The following is a 21,607-nucleotide window of genomic DNA, read 5'->3' as shown; positions in this document are numbered from 1 at the left end:
GACTGAAGCTGAGGGCTACCCAAGCTGGAGTCTTCAGTAAGGTCCCTCTGGGGTTGCTTTATCCTGGCAAGTCTCCCAGCCTTGCACTTTGGTGCAGTGTCACACAAACAATACCAATAATGATTAACTGAGCACTTTATCTTCTCCGGTGTTAACAGTTACCCAAGTAACAGCACATTCTCCCCTTCGCTCATGCACAGTCTTGCATGGTACACTTGCTGCTTTGCAGAAAGCATTCTTGAACCTTGGCGGTCGGAGGTGAGCTTTAGTGTTAGTTCTGCTGCTGGGTGACTATGTTTAAGTCAATTAAAATCTCCTAGCTTTAGCTTCCACATTTGTAAAATATAGACTCCTATTAGAGGGTTGGAACAGGAGGAGTTTGTGGCCTAGTAACTGGATGAAACTTTGTTACTGAAAATTTTAGTAGAGAGGAAAAGTTCCCATTTTTTTCCCTTAAAGTCAGGAAGGAGGGGAAGATGATTAGATAACCCCATCTAGGGAGAGGTTCTGCTGGCAAGAAGACAAGCATAAAGGTGGGGGCTTGTCAACATTCCAGGACAGTGGCTTCCCTCCCTGTTGCTCTTCAGAATGGGCCACCAAGTTCTATGCATCTGGAAGAATTCAGAATGAGAAGGGGGTGGAGGAATCGCCGTGCCGGGTCAGGGTCCACTTGGGTTGCCCTCATCCCTTTCACTTGCGGGACCCAGCAGTTCTTCCCAGGGACCGCGGTTACTAAGCGCGAGAGCGTCCCTAGCAACCGCCTTCCGCGGGGTTTCCTTCCAGGCCTTGCAGCTCCTAGCTCCCGCCTCTCCCTTGACCGACCAATCGGCTCCCGGTGAGTCGCCCGGGGCAGCCGTTGAGTGGCCCGCGGGAGCTGAAGCCGCAGATGGGGAAAGGCGTGGCCAGAGGCCAGACCGCTCGGGGTCTGAGCCTCAGTGGGCGATGGTAGTGGGTCCTAGACCTTTGCTTTCAACGCCCCTTTCCCCGCCCCTCGCCGGCACACAATGACAGGTGAGTGGTCTCCGCGACCCGCTCCTGCGGCTGGGTGACCCCCGGCAGGGTCCCTCCTAGCCCGTCGGGGATCCAACGTCTGGCCCCCGAATCGCGGGAAGGTCGCGGAAACCCTGCATTCCTCCCCTGGGTTTCCACTTTTCTGTCTCAGCCTCACATAAAACCGGATAGACCCACCGACACCTCCTACCTGGTCTCCTGCGCTCGCGTGATTTATCTTTCTGATGCTTTTCAGGGATTGAGAAGTTATTTGTAAACCAGGAACCAAAAAAGGGCATCCGAGCCCCAGGGTCATGCAATTTCTTACACCTGTTAGCAGTTTAAGATAGCGGATAAAATATTCTTTTCCTTTTTTTTTTTTAAATGAAATACTCCACACAATAAATATAATAAACAAGCAACCATGTGCCTAATACTAATTTATTGTTTTCCACTGTGGTGCTTGCCACCCCAAACATGTCTCTCTTGTTCCTTCTGCTTCACTGGGCAGGGCTTTGCAGCCACTGGGGGGGTCTTACAATCACTTGGTGGTTCAAAGACAGAATTCCTTTTTTTTTTTTTTTTCTTATATTTATTTATTTATTTACATTTTTATTATTTATTTTTTAAATACATTACTATAGTGGAATGCATTACCCTCATATTACCCATATTCAGCACAATTTTTTGTAACTCTGTATATATATATATATATATATATATATATATATATGCCAAATTATGCCATTATACAGGTACTCTCTTTTTTGCATTACAATTCTTAATACACATATATACCACAGTTTTTCATATCTCTGTTTGTATATAAGATATGTTAACACCAAATTCAAATTCAAATTCTTCATACATGTATTTTTCAGACTAGTCAAGTGTTTTCTCTCTGTCCAAGGCCATTTCTGTTCATCTCTGTCTATGAAGCCCTCTCGTAGGTTTTGGCAGTTAAACCAAGCCCCTTAAGGTTTTCTTCTGGTTTGCTCATGGTGTTGTAAGAAACATTCTGGAATTGGGTAAAATTATTCACTTGGTCATTTTGAAAAAAGCAAGCAAAGAGTTATAATAATAAGTATTAGTGTTTTGCGGCATCTGATAAAATATTTTAGTCTTTTTTTTAAAAATGGAATACTTCACTCAATAAGCCCAGTAAGCAATTATCTATGTACCTAGCCCTAACATAGTTTTCCGCCCGTAATATAGTTTTTCCCCTCTAAACAGGTACAGCTGGGGCCTCTAGCTCATTCCCCTCTCTCCTTCCTTATTGTACTCACCTACCAAATTTAATGTTTACTTATATCCAATGTATTTTATATTATTACTACTTATTTATCCAAAGACCAATATATCGTGTTGTTTTAGTTTATGTAACAGTATTATACTGTATATGCTCTAGGTGATTCACTGGGTGATGTGTGCCAATTCTTACATGAAGTTACCAAAATTTACATATGTATCCTCCTGTTGATGGACTTTTGGGTTGCTCCCTTTAAAAAATATTAGAAAAATATTGTTGAACATTCTGATTTTATATATATTCGAGTTTCTCTAAGTATACATCAAAGAGCCAAAGGGAATATCCCCTTAAAGTTTTCTAGATACTGCACATGGCTGTCCAGTGTGTAGTACTTCATACATCATCAAAAACCAGAATTTCTTTCCATTTTGGGGGGAAGAGAGATCATTTAGCTTTTCCTTTATTATTCAGTCCTATGCATAAAGAAACATGACTTAAACATTGAAATCTGGTATCATTTCTTCTGATTCCGTTATAATGTATTTGTGGCAATATTTTATTCCTTCTCTAGTTTGAAACTCAGTAAGTAGATAGAACTAAAGGACCTAGGGAGTTGAATGGGAGAACCTTTGAAGGCTCTGCTTGCCACAGATCTTAGGCAGAGGTGGGAAATTTCAGTAAGCTTTTTATATTTGTGTCTTCTGCAGAAATGATGCATAGATTTTTATACCTTAAAATTTTTATGAGCTTAAAGTCTGGCCTAACTGTGCTAATAAAATATGTCATTTTATTTGAGGCCAGATTTTGTATTATCAATGAAACTTCTTAGTATTTCAAATGTCTCCAATTAGTTCTATATTTATCTCATGTCAATATTTACAGAAGACTATTATAGCTTTTTTCAATATGTAAATACCTATTGACCACACATTAAATGAACATAGCCAAACACTATGTTTGATTATGTTGCACATGTCTCAATTTCTTAAAATGCTATTTGGGTATGAATAAAACCATAATAAAAAAAAAAAACAATTGCCTGATCAAGGGGATGGACTTTTGCATAGCTATTTTCATTCACTTTTCCAAAGAATTTGTTTAATTTCCTTGAAAATATGAGATATTTATAGCATTAGTTAATAATCTTAATATGTGCTGCACATGCCCCCTTTGGAAATGACTGAATTAGGATGTAGAGAAGTTAAAACATTGTAAGGGACACAGATCAGCAAAAGAAACCATAGGCTTTTAAAAATGGAGGAACAATTTCTTCCTTAGAAGTTTGGTAGAATCTACCAGTCAATACTAGGTTTGAGGTTTTATTTGAGGGAAGACTGAATAGATTCAGTTTCTTTAGTTACTACAGGGGTACTTGGGCTACCTATCTATTCTTTGAGTTTGATTATTTATATCTTTTTAAATAATTTTATCGGTTCATGATTGGCATAAAGTTGCAGTAATATTGCTTTATAAACTTTTTAACATTTTCTGGGTATGTAGTAATATTCCTTCTTTTTTTTCTAATATTAGTAATTTTTCTCTCATGTTAATAAGTCTGGCAAGAGGTTTACCAGTTTATTGATAGAGTTTTATTAATTTTTCTCTACTTGCCCATTTTCTGTTCCATTGTTTTTTTTCTATTATTTTTTCCTTGTATTTTGTGTTTGCTTTGTTTCCCCCACCCCCACCCCTAGATTAAAGTACAGGTCACTGATTTTTGGCTCATTCTTATTTTCTAATAGAAGTAGTAAAGTTATAACCTTCCGTCCAATTACTATTTAGATGCATTTCACAAATTTTGGTGTTCTGTTTTTATTCTCATTCAATGAATGCAATTTTCTAACTTTCTGTGTGATTTCTAGACTGGTTCATGAGTTATTTAGAACTGTGTTGTTTAATTTTCTTCTGTTTGGGGATTTTCCAAATATCTACTATTTATTTCTAATTCTGGTATGTTCAGAGAACATATGTATCGTGTATGATTTCAATATTTTATGATTATTTGAGACTTGTTTTATGGTTTATAATATGGTCTATATTGGTGAATGTTTCTGTGCAGTTGGGAATAGAACAATCTGCTCTTAGGGGTAGATGTTTTCCTGATGTAAATTAGGTTCAGATAGTTGCAATGTCATTCAAAAAGTCTATTAGCCAATTTTCTGTTTACTTTTTCTATTAATTACTGAGCAAATAGAGTTGAAATATCCAAGTACAATTGTGTGAGTATTTCTCATTTTAGTTCTCAGTCTTTTGGTTATTCATTTGTTAATGATATTAGATAGACATTTAAAATGTATGTCTCTTTGATCCCTTTATCCTTATTTCTAACTTTATGTCTGATAATATTTCTTGTTCTGAGATCTATTTGGTAGCCACTTCAGTGTTCTTTTGGTTTGTGTTTACAAAGTATACATTTTTCTGCACTCTAAAATTTAACTTATTTGTGTTTTATATTTAAAATGGGAGTTTTCTAGTCAGCATACAGCTTAATATGGCTATTCAAAAAAAAAAATCTGTGACTTTTAATTGGATTGTTTAGACCATTTATTGTAATTATCGACATAGTTGAATTTATATCTATCATTTTGTAATTTGTTTTTGCTTTGTCTTGCTTTTTCCTCCCCCCCCCTTAAATTAATTATATGTCTTCCATTTTTTTCTTCACTTTTTGCTTATTAGCGAGAACTTTATTTTTTCCTTAGAAATTACTCCAGGTCAGCAATTAAAAAATATTTTGGTATCTCCGTCAGGACCCCTTTACAAAATATTGAATATCTCAAAGGGCTTTCATATATGTGGAAATATATATACATATATATGTATACTTATATATGTGTATATATTTATATGAAATTTAAAATTTAGAAACTAAAATATGAATTAATTTAAAAACCATAATAACACATTATATACTAACAAATTCCACATTTATTTATTTATTTTAATATTTATTTTTTAGAGGTAGATGGACATAACACAATGCCTTTATTTCTTTGTGGTGCTGAGGATCTAACCCAAGTCCCGCCCGTGATAGGCGAGTGCTCTACTGCTGAGCCACAATCCCAGCCCCCTACATATTTATTAAACATGAATTTCTACAACAAAAAATTACTGAGAAATATGGTATTATTTTACATTTTTTATAAAGTTCTTTAATTTCTAGTTTAGTAGCTGAATTTACATATACTTTTTGCTCATTCTGTTGTGATATCACATGTCATAACACCTCTGGAAAGCACTGTAAATTTGTGAGAAAATGGTACCAAAAAAAATAAGGTGAATAGCATTCAAGTATTTACTATTAAAATAATTTTAACTTTTTCACTCCTGAAAAGGTCTTAGACTATGCATGAGGAACTTAGATTACATATTTGAGAAAACTACTGCTCTAAAGTTTGCAACATGGGTTTTTAACTATCACGGGATACATTTAAATAGCATTCTGTTCAGTTATAAGACCTATGTTATATTTCCATCTAAACCCTCAATTATTTGTACTCATTACCATATAATTACTTGTATTTTATACACTCCACGAGAAACTTTTGTTTTTTTTTATTTTAACCAAATTTGAAAGGAAATTTGAAAAGAAATTTGAAAGTTAGGAAAGTTTTCTTTTTAGTATTAGCACAAATGCTTACCATTTCTGACATTCTTCATTTCTTTGTGTAGATCCAAGTTTCCATCTGGTATAATTTCCTTTTGCCTGAAGAATTTCCCTTAACAATTCTTTTATTACAGGTCTGCTGCTGATGAATTCTTTTGTTTTTTTTCTTTCAAAATATTTTATTTCATCTTACTGTTTCAAGAATATTTTCACTAGATAGGGAATTCTAGTCTTACACTTTGATCCCTAGCATTGGAAAAAAAAAAGAAAAAGAAAGAAAGAAAGAGAAAAATATAAATAAATAATAAAGTGGAGATCTTGCTTAATTATCTTCTGGCTTGCATAGTTTCTGACAATAATTCTAAACTAATTCTGATCTTTGTTCCTTCTTCTTCACTGGTTTTTAGCAATTTGACTTCAATGAGCCTTGGGTGGAAATTCTGGTAGTGGAGTGTATGCATATGTGTGTGTTTATTCTCTTGGAGTTTGTGGAGATTATAGTTTTCATCACATTTGGAAAATGATCATATGTCTTCACATGTTTTTACCCTCTCCTCTCTCCTAATGACATTTTAAATAGAAGATATTAAACCACTTACTCTTGTACTATATTGGCTACTGAGATGACTTTTTACTTTTGATTTTCAGTGTTAAAAAACCCCTCTGTGCTTCAGTTTGGTTAGGATTGAGCTCACCAATCTTTATTTATCTGATGCCTAATCTGTTATTAATCCCATCTAGTGAAATTGTGCAAGTATATATTGTATAGGTACATATTATATATTTCCTCTCTAAAGTTCCATTTGGCTCTTTTGTTGTTGTTGCAGTACTCGGGGTAGAACTAGACGTGCATTATCACTGAGCTGCATCCCTGCCTTGCTTTATGTTTTATTTTGAGACAGGGTCTCACTAAATTGCCCAGGCTGGCCTAGAAATTGTCATCCTCCTGCCTCAGGCTCCATAGTTGCTAGGATTGCAGGCATATGCTACCACACAAGGGGCTCCATTTGGTTTATTTATTTTTTTTAAATCTTACATCTCTCTCTTAATTATGAACTTGTCCTAAATGCTTTCTAGAATCATCACCTTTGTCATTTCTAGAGTTGCTTCCATTGACTGATTTTTCCTAATTAGGGATCACATTCTCCTATCTCTTGGGATGTCTGGTAGTTTTAGACTAGATGCTGGACATTGTGTTATTACATAGTGGATGGTCTTGATGTTGTCTGGCAGTTAGTTAAGTTACTTGTGGATCAGTTTCCTTTCTTTGAGGCCTGTTTTAAGGATTTGTTTGCTACAGTTAGTCTGTGGTATTTTCCCTCCAGGAACAGTTCTGCCTTACTTCAAATGTGTGTCCATTCTGAAGTCTCCATTGGATGGTTTGAGTATTCACCATTTATTCTCATATTGGTTAGTCTGAGTTCAAAACATATCTCCACCCTCAGTGAGCTCTAGAAATTGTTCAACTTCTAGCTCTGCCATCTCTCTTTGCTGACATTTATGGAAGATCCCATGATGTGTGTGCAGGCTCTGACTCAGTGAAGGCTTACATGGAGCCCTATGGAGATTTCTAGAGCTCTTTGTCTGTTGAGCTCATTTTATTCCAGAATTCTACTTCACAGTGTCTAGCTGCCTCAGTCTCCCCAAATTCTGATTACTTTCTTGGCTCACAAAGGCTGCCAGGATTATTTTATTTTTATCTGTTTTTTTTTCCACGGTGGTTTGGAAATTGTCTTCATGTGCAATGCCATTATAATCAGAGAATAATTGTTTCTCTTCTCTCAGGGGTCAGAGTCCTGTGCTGCTTGTTGTCCAAAGTACAAGAGCAATTTCATATATCTGGTGTAGGTTTTTGAAAGTAAGAGTCTAATGTGAATTTTATTCCTCGATCATGGTTGGAGATAGGAGTTAGTTTAAGTGTTTTAAGTCAATACAACTTCAGTTTTCTTGGCCAATAACAACAACAAAAAAATACATGATGGTGAAATACTTTGATGAGATATCATCATGCAATGTCTTTTATTCAGTCTTTCTGAATGGTTTCAAAAGACGTTGGCTGGAGCTTGCATTCCAAGTGTGGCTATAAAATACTGTCTCTTCATGTGATGCTTACATGACCAGCTCTACTTCTTGAGTTCTCAATAACTGAGTTTTATGATTTAGATTCCAGATTCAAAGTGACACCCCATCCCTAATTTAAAAACAAATCTGTAAGTGCTAATCTACACTAGATTTATTTTTCTCAGACCACGTATCTCCCTTGGCTTATGAACCAGCATCTCCTGGGAAGAGATAGCTCATGGTTCGACATTTGACAATTCTGGGTTGAGATGTCTCAAGATGTCAACACAGCAGGTATTGGAAAAACTCAAATGGCATTCTGCACTGGAAATTCCATGGTCAAAAGACCAAGTGAGCTGTTGGTTATTGGACCCATTATTGTCAAGAATTATCCAAAGTAAAGTAGGAGTGGTCTATTCCCATTGAAACTTCTTGCTAGAAGAAAACTAAATTATTCCTAGATTTGACATGGAGAAAGGGTGAGAACCAAGACAATCTTCGGGACCCTACAGCCTCAAGTTATTTTGAATTTGCTTTTTCAAAAAGCAACTTTATAGATGAGGCAAGTGAGGCACAGAGAGATTAGTAATTTGCTCTATGTCCTATACCTAGTAAATAGCAGGGCCAATATTTTAATCCCTATCTGTTAGATTGCATAGAAGCTCTTGATTTGAATTTGTTATGATGAAACAGTACTGCTCTCTTAATTAAAAAAAATTAAAATTAAAATGGCCAATTAAAAAAATGAAACCTTACTACATTCTAGAGACACAGAGAAGAAAATATATTTATTTTGTTCACCACTTGGAAGCATGAGGAATGATTTAGAACAAATATCTAATGAGTTAGGAAGCACTGTAACTGATACTAAGATTTGGCCTTTTTTTGGTATGTTTAATGAGATTAATTAATATGACCTTCTATTTCTTCTTGGGTCAAAACAGGACAGATTTACAGATCGTGTTTGGGCACCATGGAACCTTTAGGTTCTACTTTAACAGCAACGTATGCCCGCCCTCCACCAGCACCAACCAGCTTTCTACCAGCTATCAGTACCCTGGCATCAAGCTACAGGAACTCCTTTCCTCATCGCAATTTTACCCACAGCTTGAGCCTTCCTTGGAGACCCAGCACATACTACAAAGTTGCCTCCAACTTTCCGACCTTGGGCCCATACTGCACCAGATCTCAGAGGGTGTCAGAGAGCAGCATGCTTCCCTTTGTTTCCAACAGAACCACTCTCTTCACAAGATATACTCCTGATGATTGGTACAGGTCCAATCTAACCAACTTCCAAGAGTCTAATACATCCCGGCACAATTCGGAGAGACTCAGAGTAGACACATCTCGCCTCATTCAAGACAAGTACCAACAAATAAGAAAAACCCAGGCCGACACCACCCAAAATTTGGGAGAACGTGTCAATGACATAGGATTTTGGAAATCTGAAATCACTCATGAGTTGGATGAAATGATTGGGGAGACAAATGCACTTACTGATGTTAAGAAAAGATTGGAGAGGGCTTTGGCGGAGTCTGAAGCCCCCCTTCAGGTAACTATAGAGTTTACGATAAAAGGCATTGCATTTTGATTATTATAGCCCAACTGGTTGAATTTCTGAGGTTATTTATTTTTTGATCAGATTATGCTTCATTTCACTTGTAGACACAATCCCCTACCAATTAATCTGTAAGTGGTTTCAATTATGGTAAAACCATTGCCATTTCAACACACTATGCAAATCACCTTAAGTTCTTAATGCAAAGCAGGTAAGACTAATTAAGGAGACTTCATTAGAATGCACAATGTTTGGGGTGAAGATACCATCTTAATTCTTAAAAAGCCTTCTTGATCCCTGCTGTCCCTAGATAAAGATTAAAAATATTTAAGAAAAAGAATTTTATTCTCTTAACTTGTGTCATGAGCTGCCTCCTGTATACATGTTATGATTCTGTTTCAGGGGACAAATAGTCAAATGAGACCACTTTATGAAATAAATTGAGTTTTTAAAAATAGAGACATGGGACTAAGTTTAGGACAACTGCCATGGTCATAGAGCAGTTTCCAGTTAGTTACTGGTCTCCTAACTGGCTTTTGAGTGAGCTCAAATCATGTCCAACCCTTGCACCACATGATAGGTCCTCCAACCGCATGCTGCTCTCCACCATCGAAAGAGGACATTCCATATTTCAGTATGCGCAAATCATAGAAATTATTATGGAAGTTGTATACATTTTGATGAGCATAGCTAACGTCTTCATGTTTGCATGAGTTATTTCCTTGTGAAAAGCATTTGCAGTAGGTCTTCAATATGGTACCTGTAGGTAGGAGAGTTTGGAGAGCAAGGAGCTGGGATATCTAGTTGTTTAAGGAGTTTGTTGAGCATCCTACACACTGTCACTTCCTGTCAAACCCCCTCCCCACTAACCACAAGCGCACACAAACAAAACTCCCAGAATCCTGACGAAGGTTGGTAGGCACAAACATTAGTAGTACACTAATGGTGATTTTTAAAAATTAATTCAGTCTGAATTGAAGGCCTCCTATACTTCCTCTGAGTCCCAGCTCACATTGAAGATTATTATTTATTCTACAGCCCCCACCCTACCTTCATGGATCGAAAGTATCTTTAAAATGATAGTTGGTTGTCCTCTTAATTTTCAGATGAGATTTAGTGATGACTTTTAGTAAGATGATTCTAATTTCAGTTTTTGTCTGGATGTTCTTGTATGCTTGAACACTTACTGTCAAAACAGAATCAGAAGGTTCTTATTAAAATTAGAGTTAGTTGCAAAACCACAAATCTCAAAAGAAAATATAGATGATTAGCTATATAAGGAAAAATGCTAAATTTAATAAGACAACATTAAATCAATGAGGTGACCATCTTTGGCCTATCAGATTTGTGGTAGTAAGAAAAGAGGTACTTTATGGATTACTGGTGGGACCATGGGTTAGTAGAAATTTTTCTGGAAAACAATTTAGTAATATAACCTAAAATAATAAAGAGTTCTCCTGGACCATTAATTCTCCTTCTACTAAGTATAAATTATATTAAATAATGAGAGATACATGCAAAGATATTGTTCAATTATATCTGGATTATAGTGTACATACTTTCATATTTTATGCTTTTAAAAAATTGAACATTATACAGTAGTCTCATGTCATAAAATAGTTTTTCAAAAAAGCATTTTAACAGCTACATAATGTTCTTTCATACATTATTTATCAGTAGCAATCTAAGTTGTTTTTCCATTGGAGTCATTAACATACTCCATCTCAAAGCATACTTTGTTACAGGGGTCTACTATTTAATGTCAATTATAAAGCATTACATAAAATTGCAAGGACATATTGGTTTCCATTAAAAAAATAAAACAGAACAATGACAGAAATATGGTCAAGTCTTATTTTCTATATTTTTCTCCTTAATAAAAGTATATTAATTTTGTAATTAGGAAATAATAAACGACACTTTAAAAGCAATCCCTTGAAGTTTTGGCTACACATATATTTTATATCTTGAAAAATAATCATTCATTTCTTCCTTACTCTTCTCCTTAGAAAATATTTGGAAATAATATCTTTAAGTCTATGTTTCATGTTATAGAAATATTTCTCTTGAACAACTAAGGCCAGCTAACTTTCTCAGATGCTATTATGGAGATCGAATAGAGGCCATCTGCTTAATTTTGTTAACTTTACAAATTGGGATTTTTTTCAAGATATTATTATTATTATTACTAGTACCAGCGATTGAACTCAGGGGCACTCAGCCCCTGGGCCACATCCCCAGCCCTATTTTGTATTTTTAGAGACAGGGTCTCGCTGAGTTGCTTAGTGCCTTGCTTTTGCTGAGGCTGGCTTTGAATTTTTGATCCTCCTGCCTCAGCCTCCTGAGCCTCTGGGATTATAAGTGTGCATCTCTGCACCCGGCTTTTCAAGTTATTTTGAAGAGTTAATTCTTTATCTTTTAACTAGCACAAAGATTTTCTTAGTTTCACTGTCATTTTCATGCTAGAGTCTCACAAAATGGTTTCAAAAGTTGCTATTGGGAGTGTCTATTGACATTTATTAAACATTATTTTAGAACTGATAGACACTGGTTATGGTCAGCTTAAATTGACATATTCTATTATTTCTTGATCTCTAGGTTGCTCGAGAATGTCTCTTTCATCGAGAGAAGAGAATGGGAATTGATCTAGTTCATGACGAAGTTGAGAAACAACTGCTGACGGTAAATATGAGGGAAATGCTTCCATAATGAGAAGTTCAGTAATTAACTTGTGTTTTTAATGTAGAAATACAATGCTGTTACATAACGTCACTTATAAGAGCATACCAGATGTGTATAGCACTTAAAAAGGTAGATTTTTCATGTTTTAAAAGTAACACGTGTTAACTGGGGATTTGAAAATATAGAAAATAATAAAGATAAACATTGCTTGCAGCTTCACTGGACAGAAATTGGCATCAATTTTGGAGTGTTTCATTTTATTAAACATGCTTAGACACACCAACCAACTCACACAATGGCACACTGACATGGGTTAAAGATTAGGATCATGCTGTGTTTATGAATTTCAATAGTGTTTTATTTAGAGTTATATTGGGATAATTTTCTTTTATCATTACATTTTGTTTGAATATATTATTTTTAATGTTACAGCATTCCACAACGTAAAGGTGCTTACCGTTTTTTTTTTTTTAAATTGATTCTCTCTTAGAGTAGTTAGGTTGTTTCCTTCTGCCACTCTTTCTCAATTTTAGTTACATACTGCAGTATGTAAAATTATTACTATTGATAACTGTGTAACTGTACACACTTCTGTTACCTTTTTAGATTACATTTCAGGAAATGTAAAAGGGAATATGTATTTGGAAGAAAGAAAGCCTTTTTACATCTGCAAATTGCCACCCAGAAGCTGAGAGTTGTATCTGAACGATTCTGCTGAATTCTCTCTTCCATAGTCTCTCTTCCTCCTTCTACTCATCAATTTTGTTTTAATTCTGAGTTCTCTGATCTTGACTTTCTGGGCTAGTCACCATGAGATCTCTGCCTTTAAGATTTCAGCCATGATGCACTTGAGGCCCTTCTCAATCTCTTTCTCCTGCCCCGATATTTTCTTAAGCATGAGTTTTACATCCCTAGGTGTCTCAACATATATTTTTTTAAATGTTTTGTTTAACAGATATCAGTTGTACTTATTGATGGGTTTCAGTGTGATATTTCCACCCAGGCAAACAGCATACACTGATCTAACCCAATCTCCCTTCATCCTCCTCCTGGCTCTCTATACCCTTCTCAACCTGCTGTACCCTGTTGTCTACCCCTTTCTTTTGATGCTGCCAGTGTCCTCACATCGTCACGGTTTGAGGTGCAGCCACTGTCTCTTCAATCCCTTTAATAAGTGTTCAGTGCTTCTTTCCAGCTGGGTACTGGGAAATTCCCAGACCCTTTCCCTTTCCCAAATTCTACTAGACAATATATATTGTCACCAATTTCTTCCTTCAAATAAAAACTGTTCCTTGACACTCTAATTCCTATAGGAGAAAACCACCAAGGCCTACTGGTTGCTGGCTCCCATCTCACATCTCAGCTTTGTTTCCCTTTCTGAATCATGAAAGTTCTGCTGTGAGTCTGTCTTCTTCATCCCTGAACTAGGTTTGCAGGGTTCCACCTCTTTGCCTTTGTTCGACTGATCCTTGGTAAGAATGAGTCCTTGATGATGATCTAACAATGTGGTCATCCGAGTAATTACATCTTTCTATTTTATCAGTGCCCTAGTGTTTTTCATTAACTCATTACATTAAGAAGGATAAGCATGAACTGGGTTATAAATTGGTTGATAAAGCACTTGCCTAGGATGTGGAGGCCTGGGTTTGATCCTTAGCACCACCTACAAATAAATAAATAAATAAAGGTATTTTAAAAAATGATAAGCAAAAGTTTTTTTCTTTGCTCTTTCCTTTCTTTCAGTGTCTGATTCTCTGAGAGAAATATGAACTGAAAAAAATAAATTCAGGAAATCTTTGGCCACTACAGGAAGTCTATGCACGTTACTTGTAAAAATCATGGCCCCTCCTGTTGCATCGGAGTAATTATGAATAGGAAATCCTGAATGAAATGGCTTTGCATTAATGGGTCCCTGATCTGTTGTTTCTCTTTTCCCAGCTTCTGATGAATCTTGCGATTCTTAAAATAATCTGTCATGTACTTTGTCATCCTAAATGGGAAGGAATTTGCCAGACTCTGTTCTTTGGCCTTTTGTTCTCACTGATCCTGAGATGTCCAATGGGAAGAAAACTATAAGCTACTTTTAACAACTGCAGTTCAGCAGGTTGCTCATAAACAGATATATGGTGTTTTCAAGAGATGTTTTTTGAAACTTGGCTATCATTAGCATTTCTGTTATTCTGGGAGTGGCCCTCAAACATGCCTTTACATTAGAATCATGTGATGAAGTTTTTAAAAATATCAGTGACTGGGTCTTTTCCCCAGAGATTTTGGTTGAGATCTGGAATGGGAACTAAGCATGAATGGTTTTCAAATATTACCATGGAAATAGTTTTTAGCTTTTAACCTTAAATTTATTTTTAACTCATACATAAAAACAAGACCTATATATTAACAGGGTAATGTGATGTTTCAATATATGTATACATTATGCACGTATGTATTGAATCAGGTTCAAATAGATGTTTAAGTCAGATTAAACATTTCTATCTCCTCAAACTTTTACCATGCCTATATAGTAACATTTTCAACATCCTATTTTCTAGATTTTTGAAATGTACATTACATTGTTATCCATAATCACTTGTGCATATTAGATCTTTCAATCCTGTTTAAAGATTGAAATCTCAACACTATTGAGATGAGAAAACTTCAAATTCAATACTGGGGAAATTATGTAAATGCTACCCTAAGACCTAAGATACAGGGCTGTAAGTGGATCAGATGACTGGAAGCTATTGGGGTTATGACTGTAAGTTTATTTAAGTGGATACTTCTATTGTATATTATAAATTTTGTAAACAAAGTGTCAATTGAATATAGAATATTGACCTTTTACATCATCTTGATAATCATTTTCCCCATTTAAAAACTTTACAGCTTTGTACAGATAACACCAAGTGTAAAATTTTGAATAAAATATTTATTTTTCCAAAAATAAATCAGAGGGAGTTTGTAATGGATTTTCACATTTTCTGGTAATAGTTTATACTCCACTTAACCAGGAGATCCATTAACTAAATGATTTTGTTATCAATATCATATACCTATTCCAATGGTATTACTTTCATAAAGCTATTTTTATAATATCTCAATCTGACCCGGATAATAGTTGCCTTGGAAATCTTAATGAATAGTCAGAATTAAGAACAAGAGCTTCAAAACCACAAAATATTGCTGAAAGAAATGGAAGATGATCTAAATAAATGGACATAACATGTTCATGATTTAGAAGACTTATTGGTGTTAAGAGAACAATATTTCCCAAACTGATCCATAGAGTCAACACAAATTTCTATCAAAGTCCCAGCTGACTTCCTAGTGGAAATGGAGAAGTAAATCCTAAAATTCACATGGAAATCTAAGGGATGCCAAATAGTCTATAATATTGAAAAAGAGGAAAGTTGGAGGATTCTCATTTCCCAATTTCAAAACTTATTGCAGGGCTACAGTACTTAAGACAGTGCAGTATTTTGGGACAGAATTTAAATGTTGAGAAATAAACTTTCATAGTTGCCATCAATTAGCTTTTGACAAGGACGCCAAGACAACTCAGTGAGAAAGGAATGGTTTCCTCAGCAAATGGTGCTTTGGACAATTGGATATTTATGTATGAAAAAATGGAGTTGGATCCTTATATAACACCATATAAAAAATAAGTCAAATGGATCAAATATTTAAATGGAACAGCTAAATTGATGGAGCTCTTGGGAAAAAAATTTGCCCATAAATATGTGACATTGAAGAAGGTGTTGCCTCTTAGATATGACACTAAAGCACAAGCAATTAAATAAAAAAAGGGGGTAAACTGATCATCATCAAAATTAAAATTTTGGTACTTCACAACATGCTCAACAAAGTAAAAACAAAATCTTTGCAGATCATATATCTAGTAAGGGACATGCATCTAGAATATATAAATGACTATTATGATCTTTGGAGAGAAAAATAGCCCATTTAAAAAATGGACAAGGGATCTGAATACATAGTTCTCCAAGGAGAACATACAAAAGAAAATGTTCAACATCATTAATTATTGGGAAATGTAAATCAACATCACAATGAAATATAGCTTCATACCCACTAGTGTGGCTATAACAACAACAACAAAAATACAGAAAATAACACATGAAACTGTGAAGGAATTAGAACCATTACACAGGGCTGGAAGGAATGTAAAATGAGGCAGTTGGCTTGGAAAATGATGGAATGCAGTTACTTTATGATCCAGTAATTCTAATTTTAGGTATCTACCCAAAGAGAAAAGAAAATGTATACCCTCCCTCCAAAATACTTGTACCTGATTGTTTATTGCAATAATATTCATAACAACCCCAAAGTGAAAAGAAATCCAAATTTCTATCAGCTGATGAATGGATAAATAAAATATGGTATAGTCATACAAGCAATGTTATTGAGCCATGTGCTGACATACAGATGACGCTCGAAAGCAGAATGTTAAGTGAAAGAAGTTGGTCACAAAGAATCACATATCGTATAATTTCATTTATATGAAATTTCCACAAAAGGGAATTTTATAGAGTATGAAGTTAGATAAGTGGTTGCCAGCCTAGACTTGGGGGATAAAAAATTGGGGGTGACAATTAATGGGTGCCTGTTTCTTTTATGGGGAGGTAATGAAAATGTGCTGAATATGGTTATTATGGTGATGAGTTTAACAACTCTGCATATACTCAAAAACATTGAATTGTATACTTCAAATAGTTGAATTAGGGCATGTGAATTTTACCTCTTATAAAACTAACTAAAAAGAAAAAACTTTTAGATCTTTTTGTCTTTAAGGGTCAGTAGCAAAAGTTGCTTTATCTAAAAATTTGAATCTGCAATTAGAGTAATGGCTCATGAATTGAGGGGGTGCCCTGGTCACTGCCATTAATTGAAGTAGTGAATGTGTCCTGTCACTTATTCAAGATAGTAGCATTGGCATATATTTTATTATCATTATTATTATTATTATTATCATCATCATCATCATCATCATCATCATCATTTTATCAAATAGGTCTCAAGGTTTAGAATGAATAAATGAGCAAAGAAAAGAAAGGCCTACTTTTGAAAGACATGGACACAGTGAAAAATTTTTTCATGGATTCTGTTGACTATTACATTCAATTTGTGCAACAGGTTGAGAATTCTTAATCCAAAAATCTAAAATCTGAAATGTTCCAGAATTCAAAACATTTTGACACTTCAAGAGGAAAATTCCACACCTCATGTAATAGTCCAGTCAAAACACAGAAATATAATATGCAGTTGTATAAAATTACCTTCAAACCATGTGTATCTGAAATATAAATGGAGCTTGTGTTAGTTTGTGTTTAGACTTGGGTCTCGTCCTCAAGATATTTCATTATGCATATGCAAATTTTCCCAATTCTGAAAAAAAATCTGAAACCTCAAATAATATTCCCAATTCTGAAAAAAAATCTGAAATCTTAAACACTTCTAATCCAAAGCATTTCTGATAAGAGATGCTCAAATTGGATTTAACAAATTTTTATACAAGGGCTTCTTTTGGGGAATCTACCATGCTCCCATCTTTAGAGCACTCCCAGACCATGATAATACCCTTCAAGTCTGAAGATAAATGAACCCAGAGAATCATCTCCTATGCAACCCATCCTGGCCTTGCTTGCTCTGGGACACAGGCTAGGCTTGCTACTCACATCTCAGGCTGAGGCTCTGGGCTTGGCCCCACCTGGCTGGCCAATTTCCTTCCCACAAGTGACTTTCCCTCCTTACTGATGTAGGAGAAAGCACAAACACTCCAACTGCAGAGGCTTATTGAGAATGTGCAAGCAATGCATTCCAAAGATGGAGAGACATCCCAGCATTTCAGCCCAGCACAGCCCTGATCCCAGGATGGAAAGAAATTTGGGTGGGTTCTGACCACCAGTAATAAGAACTGCTCTCCTCACATATGTTTCCACCCAATGGTCCATATTTCTTAGCTGAGAGTAGAGCAGAGCTCGATTCTAAAGTGAAGCTTAAATTCTAACGTCATGCAAATTGTTCTTCTTGCAACATCAAAAGACCTAACACTTTTTGAGCACTTACCATCTGCCAGGCACATCATTATCTACCCAACAGCCTTGGAAAAGATATTATTACCCTTAGTTTATAACATGTCTTTGGTCACAGTTTAGCAAATGGAAAAGCCAGCATTTGAACTAGCACTGTCTGATGCCAGCATGTCTTTAGCCACTCTTCCACCCAAGACCTGGGAGTGTGAGGCAACAGAGGTGATGTTTAGCAAGACTTTGCAGTCTGTATTCTACCTCCCTCACCCTTGTCCAGAGAATACAGTTGCCATGGGTGAATTGTAATGAGAGATGCTTCACAGAAATTTCAACTGCTCAAATGGTAGGATAAATGGAAGGTTCTTCAAACAACTGGACACAATTCCTTATTGTACTTTCATCCAGAGCTCTACAAAATAGGTCACATTTTAGTCATTTTGGCCATTGAGATTCCGAGAATCTCAGAGAAGTAGCCAGGGGCATGTCATTCATGAATTCCATTATTCCTCACCAAGTCAGGATCCAGAAGTGTTGGAACCACTTTCCAGCCTCGTAAATATGCAGTTCTCAAATGCTGCGCCAGCACCTTCGCTTCCTGAGGTGGAGGCTGCAGACACAGGTCTACTGGAGCCAGACTTCTCCCACACTTTTGCCTTCTGTGTATACCCACTTTCTTCTGAAAGTTTTCTTCTTGTAAGCCGGTAAGGGAATGCTTTGCCCTCCATTTACTTCTGCTATGGTATTTCAAGGTCACCTCTATGTATGAACATAGACTGATAAGTTAACATGGGGAACAGCTCCAAGTGTCTTTGGGGATAGCCTTTTCCTATTCTCATGATCCCTCTGCCCCCACCATTCTGACATTCACTATATGACATTATTTAAATGCACATGAAAAATTATTATTAAATTTAAAAAAAATATATCAAGAGTCTCATGAAATGCATTTTCCCCCACTAAAAGTCCAAGGAGAATTTCCTCTATGTGCTGTGTTAAAACTGTGGGGTTTTAAATGGTGTTGTCCAAGGAGGACTTCATGCATCCTTTACCAGCATCTCATTCATCACTACACACACACACACACACACACACACACACACACACACACACACACACAGTCATTGAGACAGATGAAATAGAGCAACACAAAAATTCAAGTTTAATGTAACAACCGACAGCGACACTGTGTAAGAAAACTCGGCCACCTGTAAGAGCAGCGAGAACTTGGGTGCCAACGTGTGATGATGGGAATTTAATTCCTCATTTGCTCCATTAATTCAGAGTATTGAAGAATCAAACAGTAGGCTGGTTGGTCGCTGAAGGTGCCCCAATATTTTTTATGTTAGATAATAAAAAAAGACAACAACTACTGTTTAATAATTAGTGCTAGAGTAGAGTGAAGAAAGTCTTTATAATAAAAAATAACTATTTTGGGGCTGGAGATATAGCTCAGTTGGTAGAGTGCTTGCCTTATGTGCACAAGGCCTTGGATTCCATCCCCAGCACCACACACACACACAAAAAAAAAACAACAACAAAAAAAAAACTGTTTTAATCAGCTTTTCATCTCTGTGACAAAAAGACCTGATGAGGACAACTTAGAGAAGGAAAAGTTTATTTAGGGTCTCAGTTTCAGAGGCTCAGTCTGGCTGATTCTATGGCTTTGGGCTCTGAGATGAGGCAGCACATCATGGCAGAAGGGTGTGACAGAGAAAAACAGCTCAGGACACAATAATCAGGAAGCAGGGCAGGGGCTACAGGGAAGATTAACCCTTCCATGGCACACTCCCAGTGACCTATCTCCTCCAGCCATGCCCCACCTGCCTACAGTTACCAGCCAGTGAGTCCACGTACACCTGATTAGGTCCCAGCCCTCATACTTTGATCATTTTATCTCTGAATATTTCTGCACTAACAGAAGCTTTTGGGGGAAACCTCATGTTCAAACCATAACAACAGCAAAGGCAGAAACCAAGAAGGTTTTTTTTTTATATTTGATAGATATTTGCTAGATTTCAACATCTATATAAAAATACCATGCCCTCAAAATATAAAGGCAAGGGCCAAAATGGTCAAAAATATATTTATAATATACATGATGGGAAAGGACTAAATTTTAAATACCTTAAACATCCTTACAAATTAATTTTTAAAAACACACAACAGAAAAAATAGACAAGCCCATGAACAGATTACAAAAGAAAGTCAAATGAGAAACAACTACATACTATATTACCCTGCAAATTCAGATAAGTGGGCTGTTTATTTGAGTAAGCTCCCATCACATTAGCAAGGATTTACAGGATCAATAATGGCTACTTGGGAAGGGACAAAGACAAGTCAAGACATTCATCGTTGTAGACACATACATTCTCGGAAGGGCACTTTGGCTATACTTGTCAAAACCTTGGAGAAAATCATACCCTTTGGCAGCATTTAAACATTTATTAAGGTTGTTCACAACTGTATTGTCTAATGTCATGGGAAAATGCTCAAGTTTACAAGTGCCACAAACAGCATACGTACGATGGACACTTTTGATGAAAAAAGTGATAAGAATGATTATGTGATTATGTATATCTTTTAAAAATGTCTTCTTGGTGCTGTTCAGAGTTTATGAATTTTCTATGGTGAATATTAATTTCAGAGAGCAATCAATGTTTATCTTAAAAATCTCTGATATAGCACATGCTTGTGGAATAGAGCATACATCCTCTATGAAATAGAGCATACATCAAAATGCTACATGTCTGGTCAAGTGGAAAGGTATGGCTCACATGGTCTTTGCACAAACAGCATCACAATGTATTGACCTCCAGTTTGGACCAAAGAGTCGGGTCTGCTGAGGATTATATATACTGCCAAGGACAAGCTCCTGTTGATTTCCCCTTTTCTATCCTTGATTGACTTTGATTTTATAGACTAGCTGTTATAGAAGAAAACACACACTTAAATTCAAACTTGTTTATTACAAGGGTGTCTATTTTTTCTAATATTTTAGTTAAGGATAAAGATAAGAAAGGGAGAAACCCCCTAAATATTAATCATATCCCAACTTGATCCATAATATAATTTTCCTAAAGCCCTGTAAGGAATGAGTCTCAATCTCCTATTTAGAAGTCAATATCATGGGGACATATAGGTAAATAAGTAGATATAAAATTGCTTTCTTGCTTAACAATTTTCAGGAAATAAAAGTTTTTCTTATTGCTGACTTTGTTATGCTCAATAATGAAAACATTAATGTATTTTTGTTTTTCAATCGAGTAGGAAGTTGATGTTATTCTATGTTGTCAAGAAAGAATGAAGCTACATTTGGATAAGGCTATTGCCCAACTTGCGTAAGAGCTTTACCTCTTTATACGATTTAAAAGTTACCATTGATCTATTCTGTCATGCCTCCTATTCATATTTTTCTT

The 21,607-nt window shown here is 35.9% G+C and overlaps 1 protein-coding gene across 1 annotated transcript in view; it reads left to right on the top strand.

Moving 5' to 3' along the window:
* Positions 1 to 896: 896 nt before the first annotated feature.
* Tekt3 (tektin 3) overlaps positions 897 to 21,607 on the top strand; it is a 35,959-nt gene continuing 15,248 nt past the window's right edge. Inside the window, exons 1-4 of the mRNA XM_040269564.2 lie at positions 897 to 1,011; positions 8,852 to 9,459; positions 12,064 to 12,147; positions 21,459 to 21,529. Of these exons, the coding sequence (XP_040125498.1) occupies positions 1,005 to 1,011; positions 8,852 to 9,459; positions 12,064 to 12,147; positions 21,459 to 21,529 (770 nt within the window). The 5' untranslated portion in view covers positions 897 to 1,004. The remainder of the gene's footprint in view (positions 1,012 to 8,851; positions 9,460 to 12,063; positions 12,148 to 21,458; positions 21,530 to 21,607) is intronic.

The sequence above is a fragment of the Ictidomys tridecemlineatus genome, chromosome 3, assembly GCF_052094955.1.
Source record: "Ictidomys tridecemlineatus isolate mIctTri1 chromosome 3, mIctTri1.hap1, whole genome shotgun sequence".
Lineage (NCBI taxonomy): Eukaryota > Metazoa > Chordata > Mammalia > Rodentia > Sciuridae > Ictidomys > Ictidomys tridecemlineatus.
This window is presented reverse-complemented; position numbering and strand designations above follow the sequence as displayed.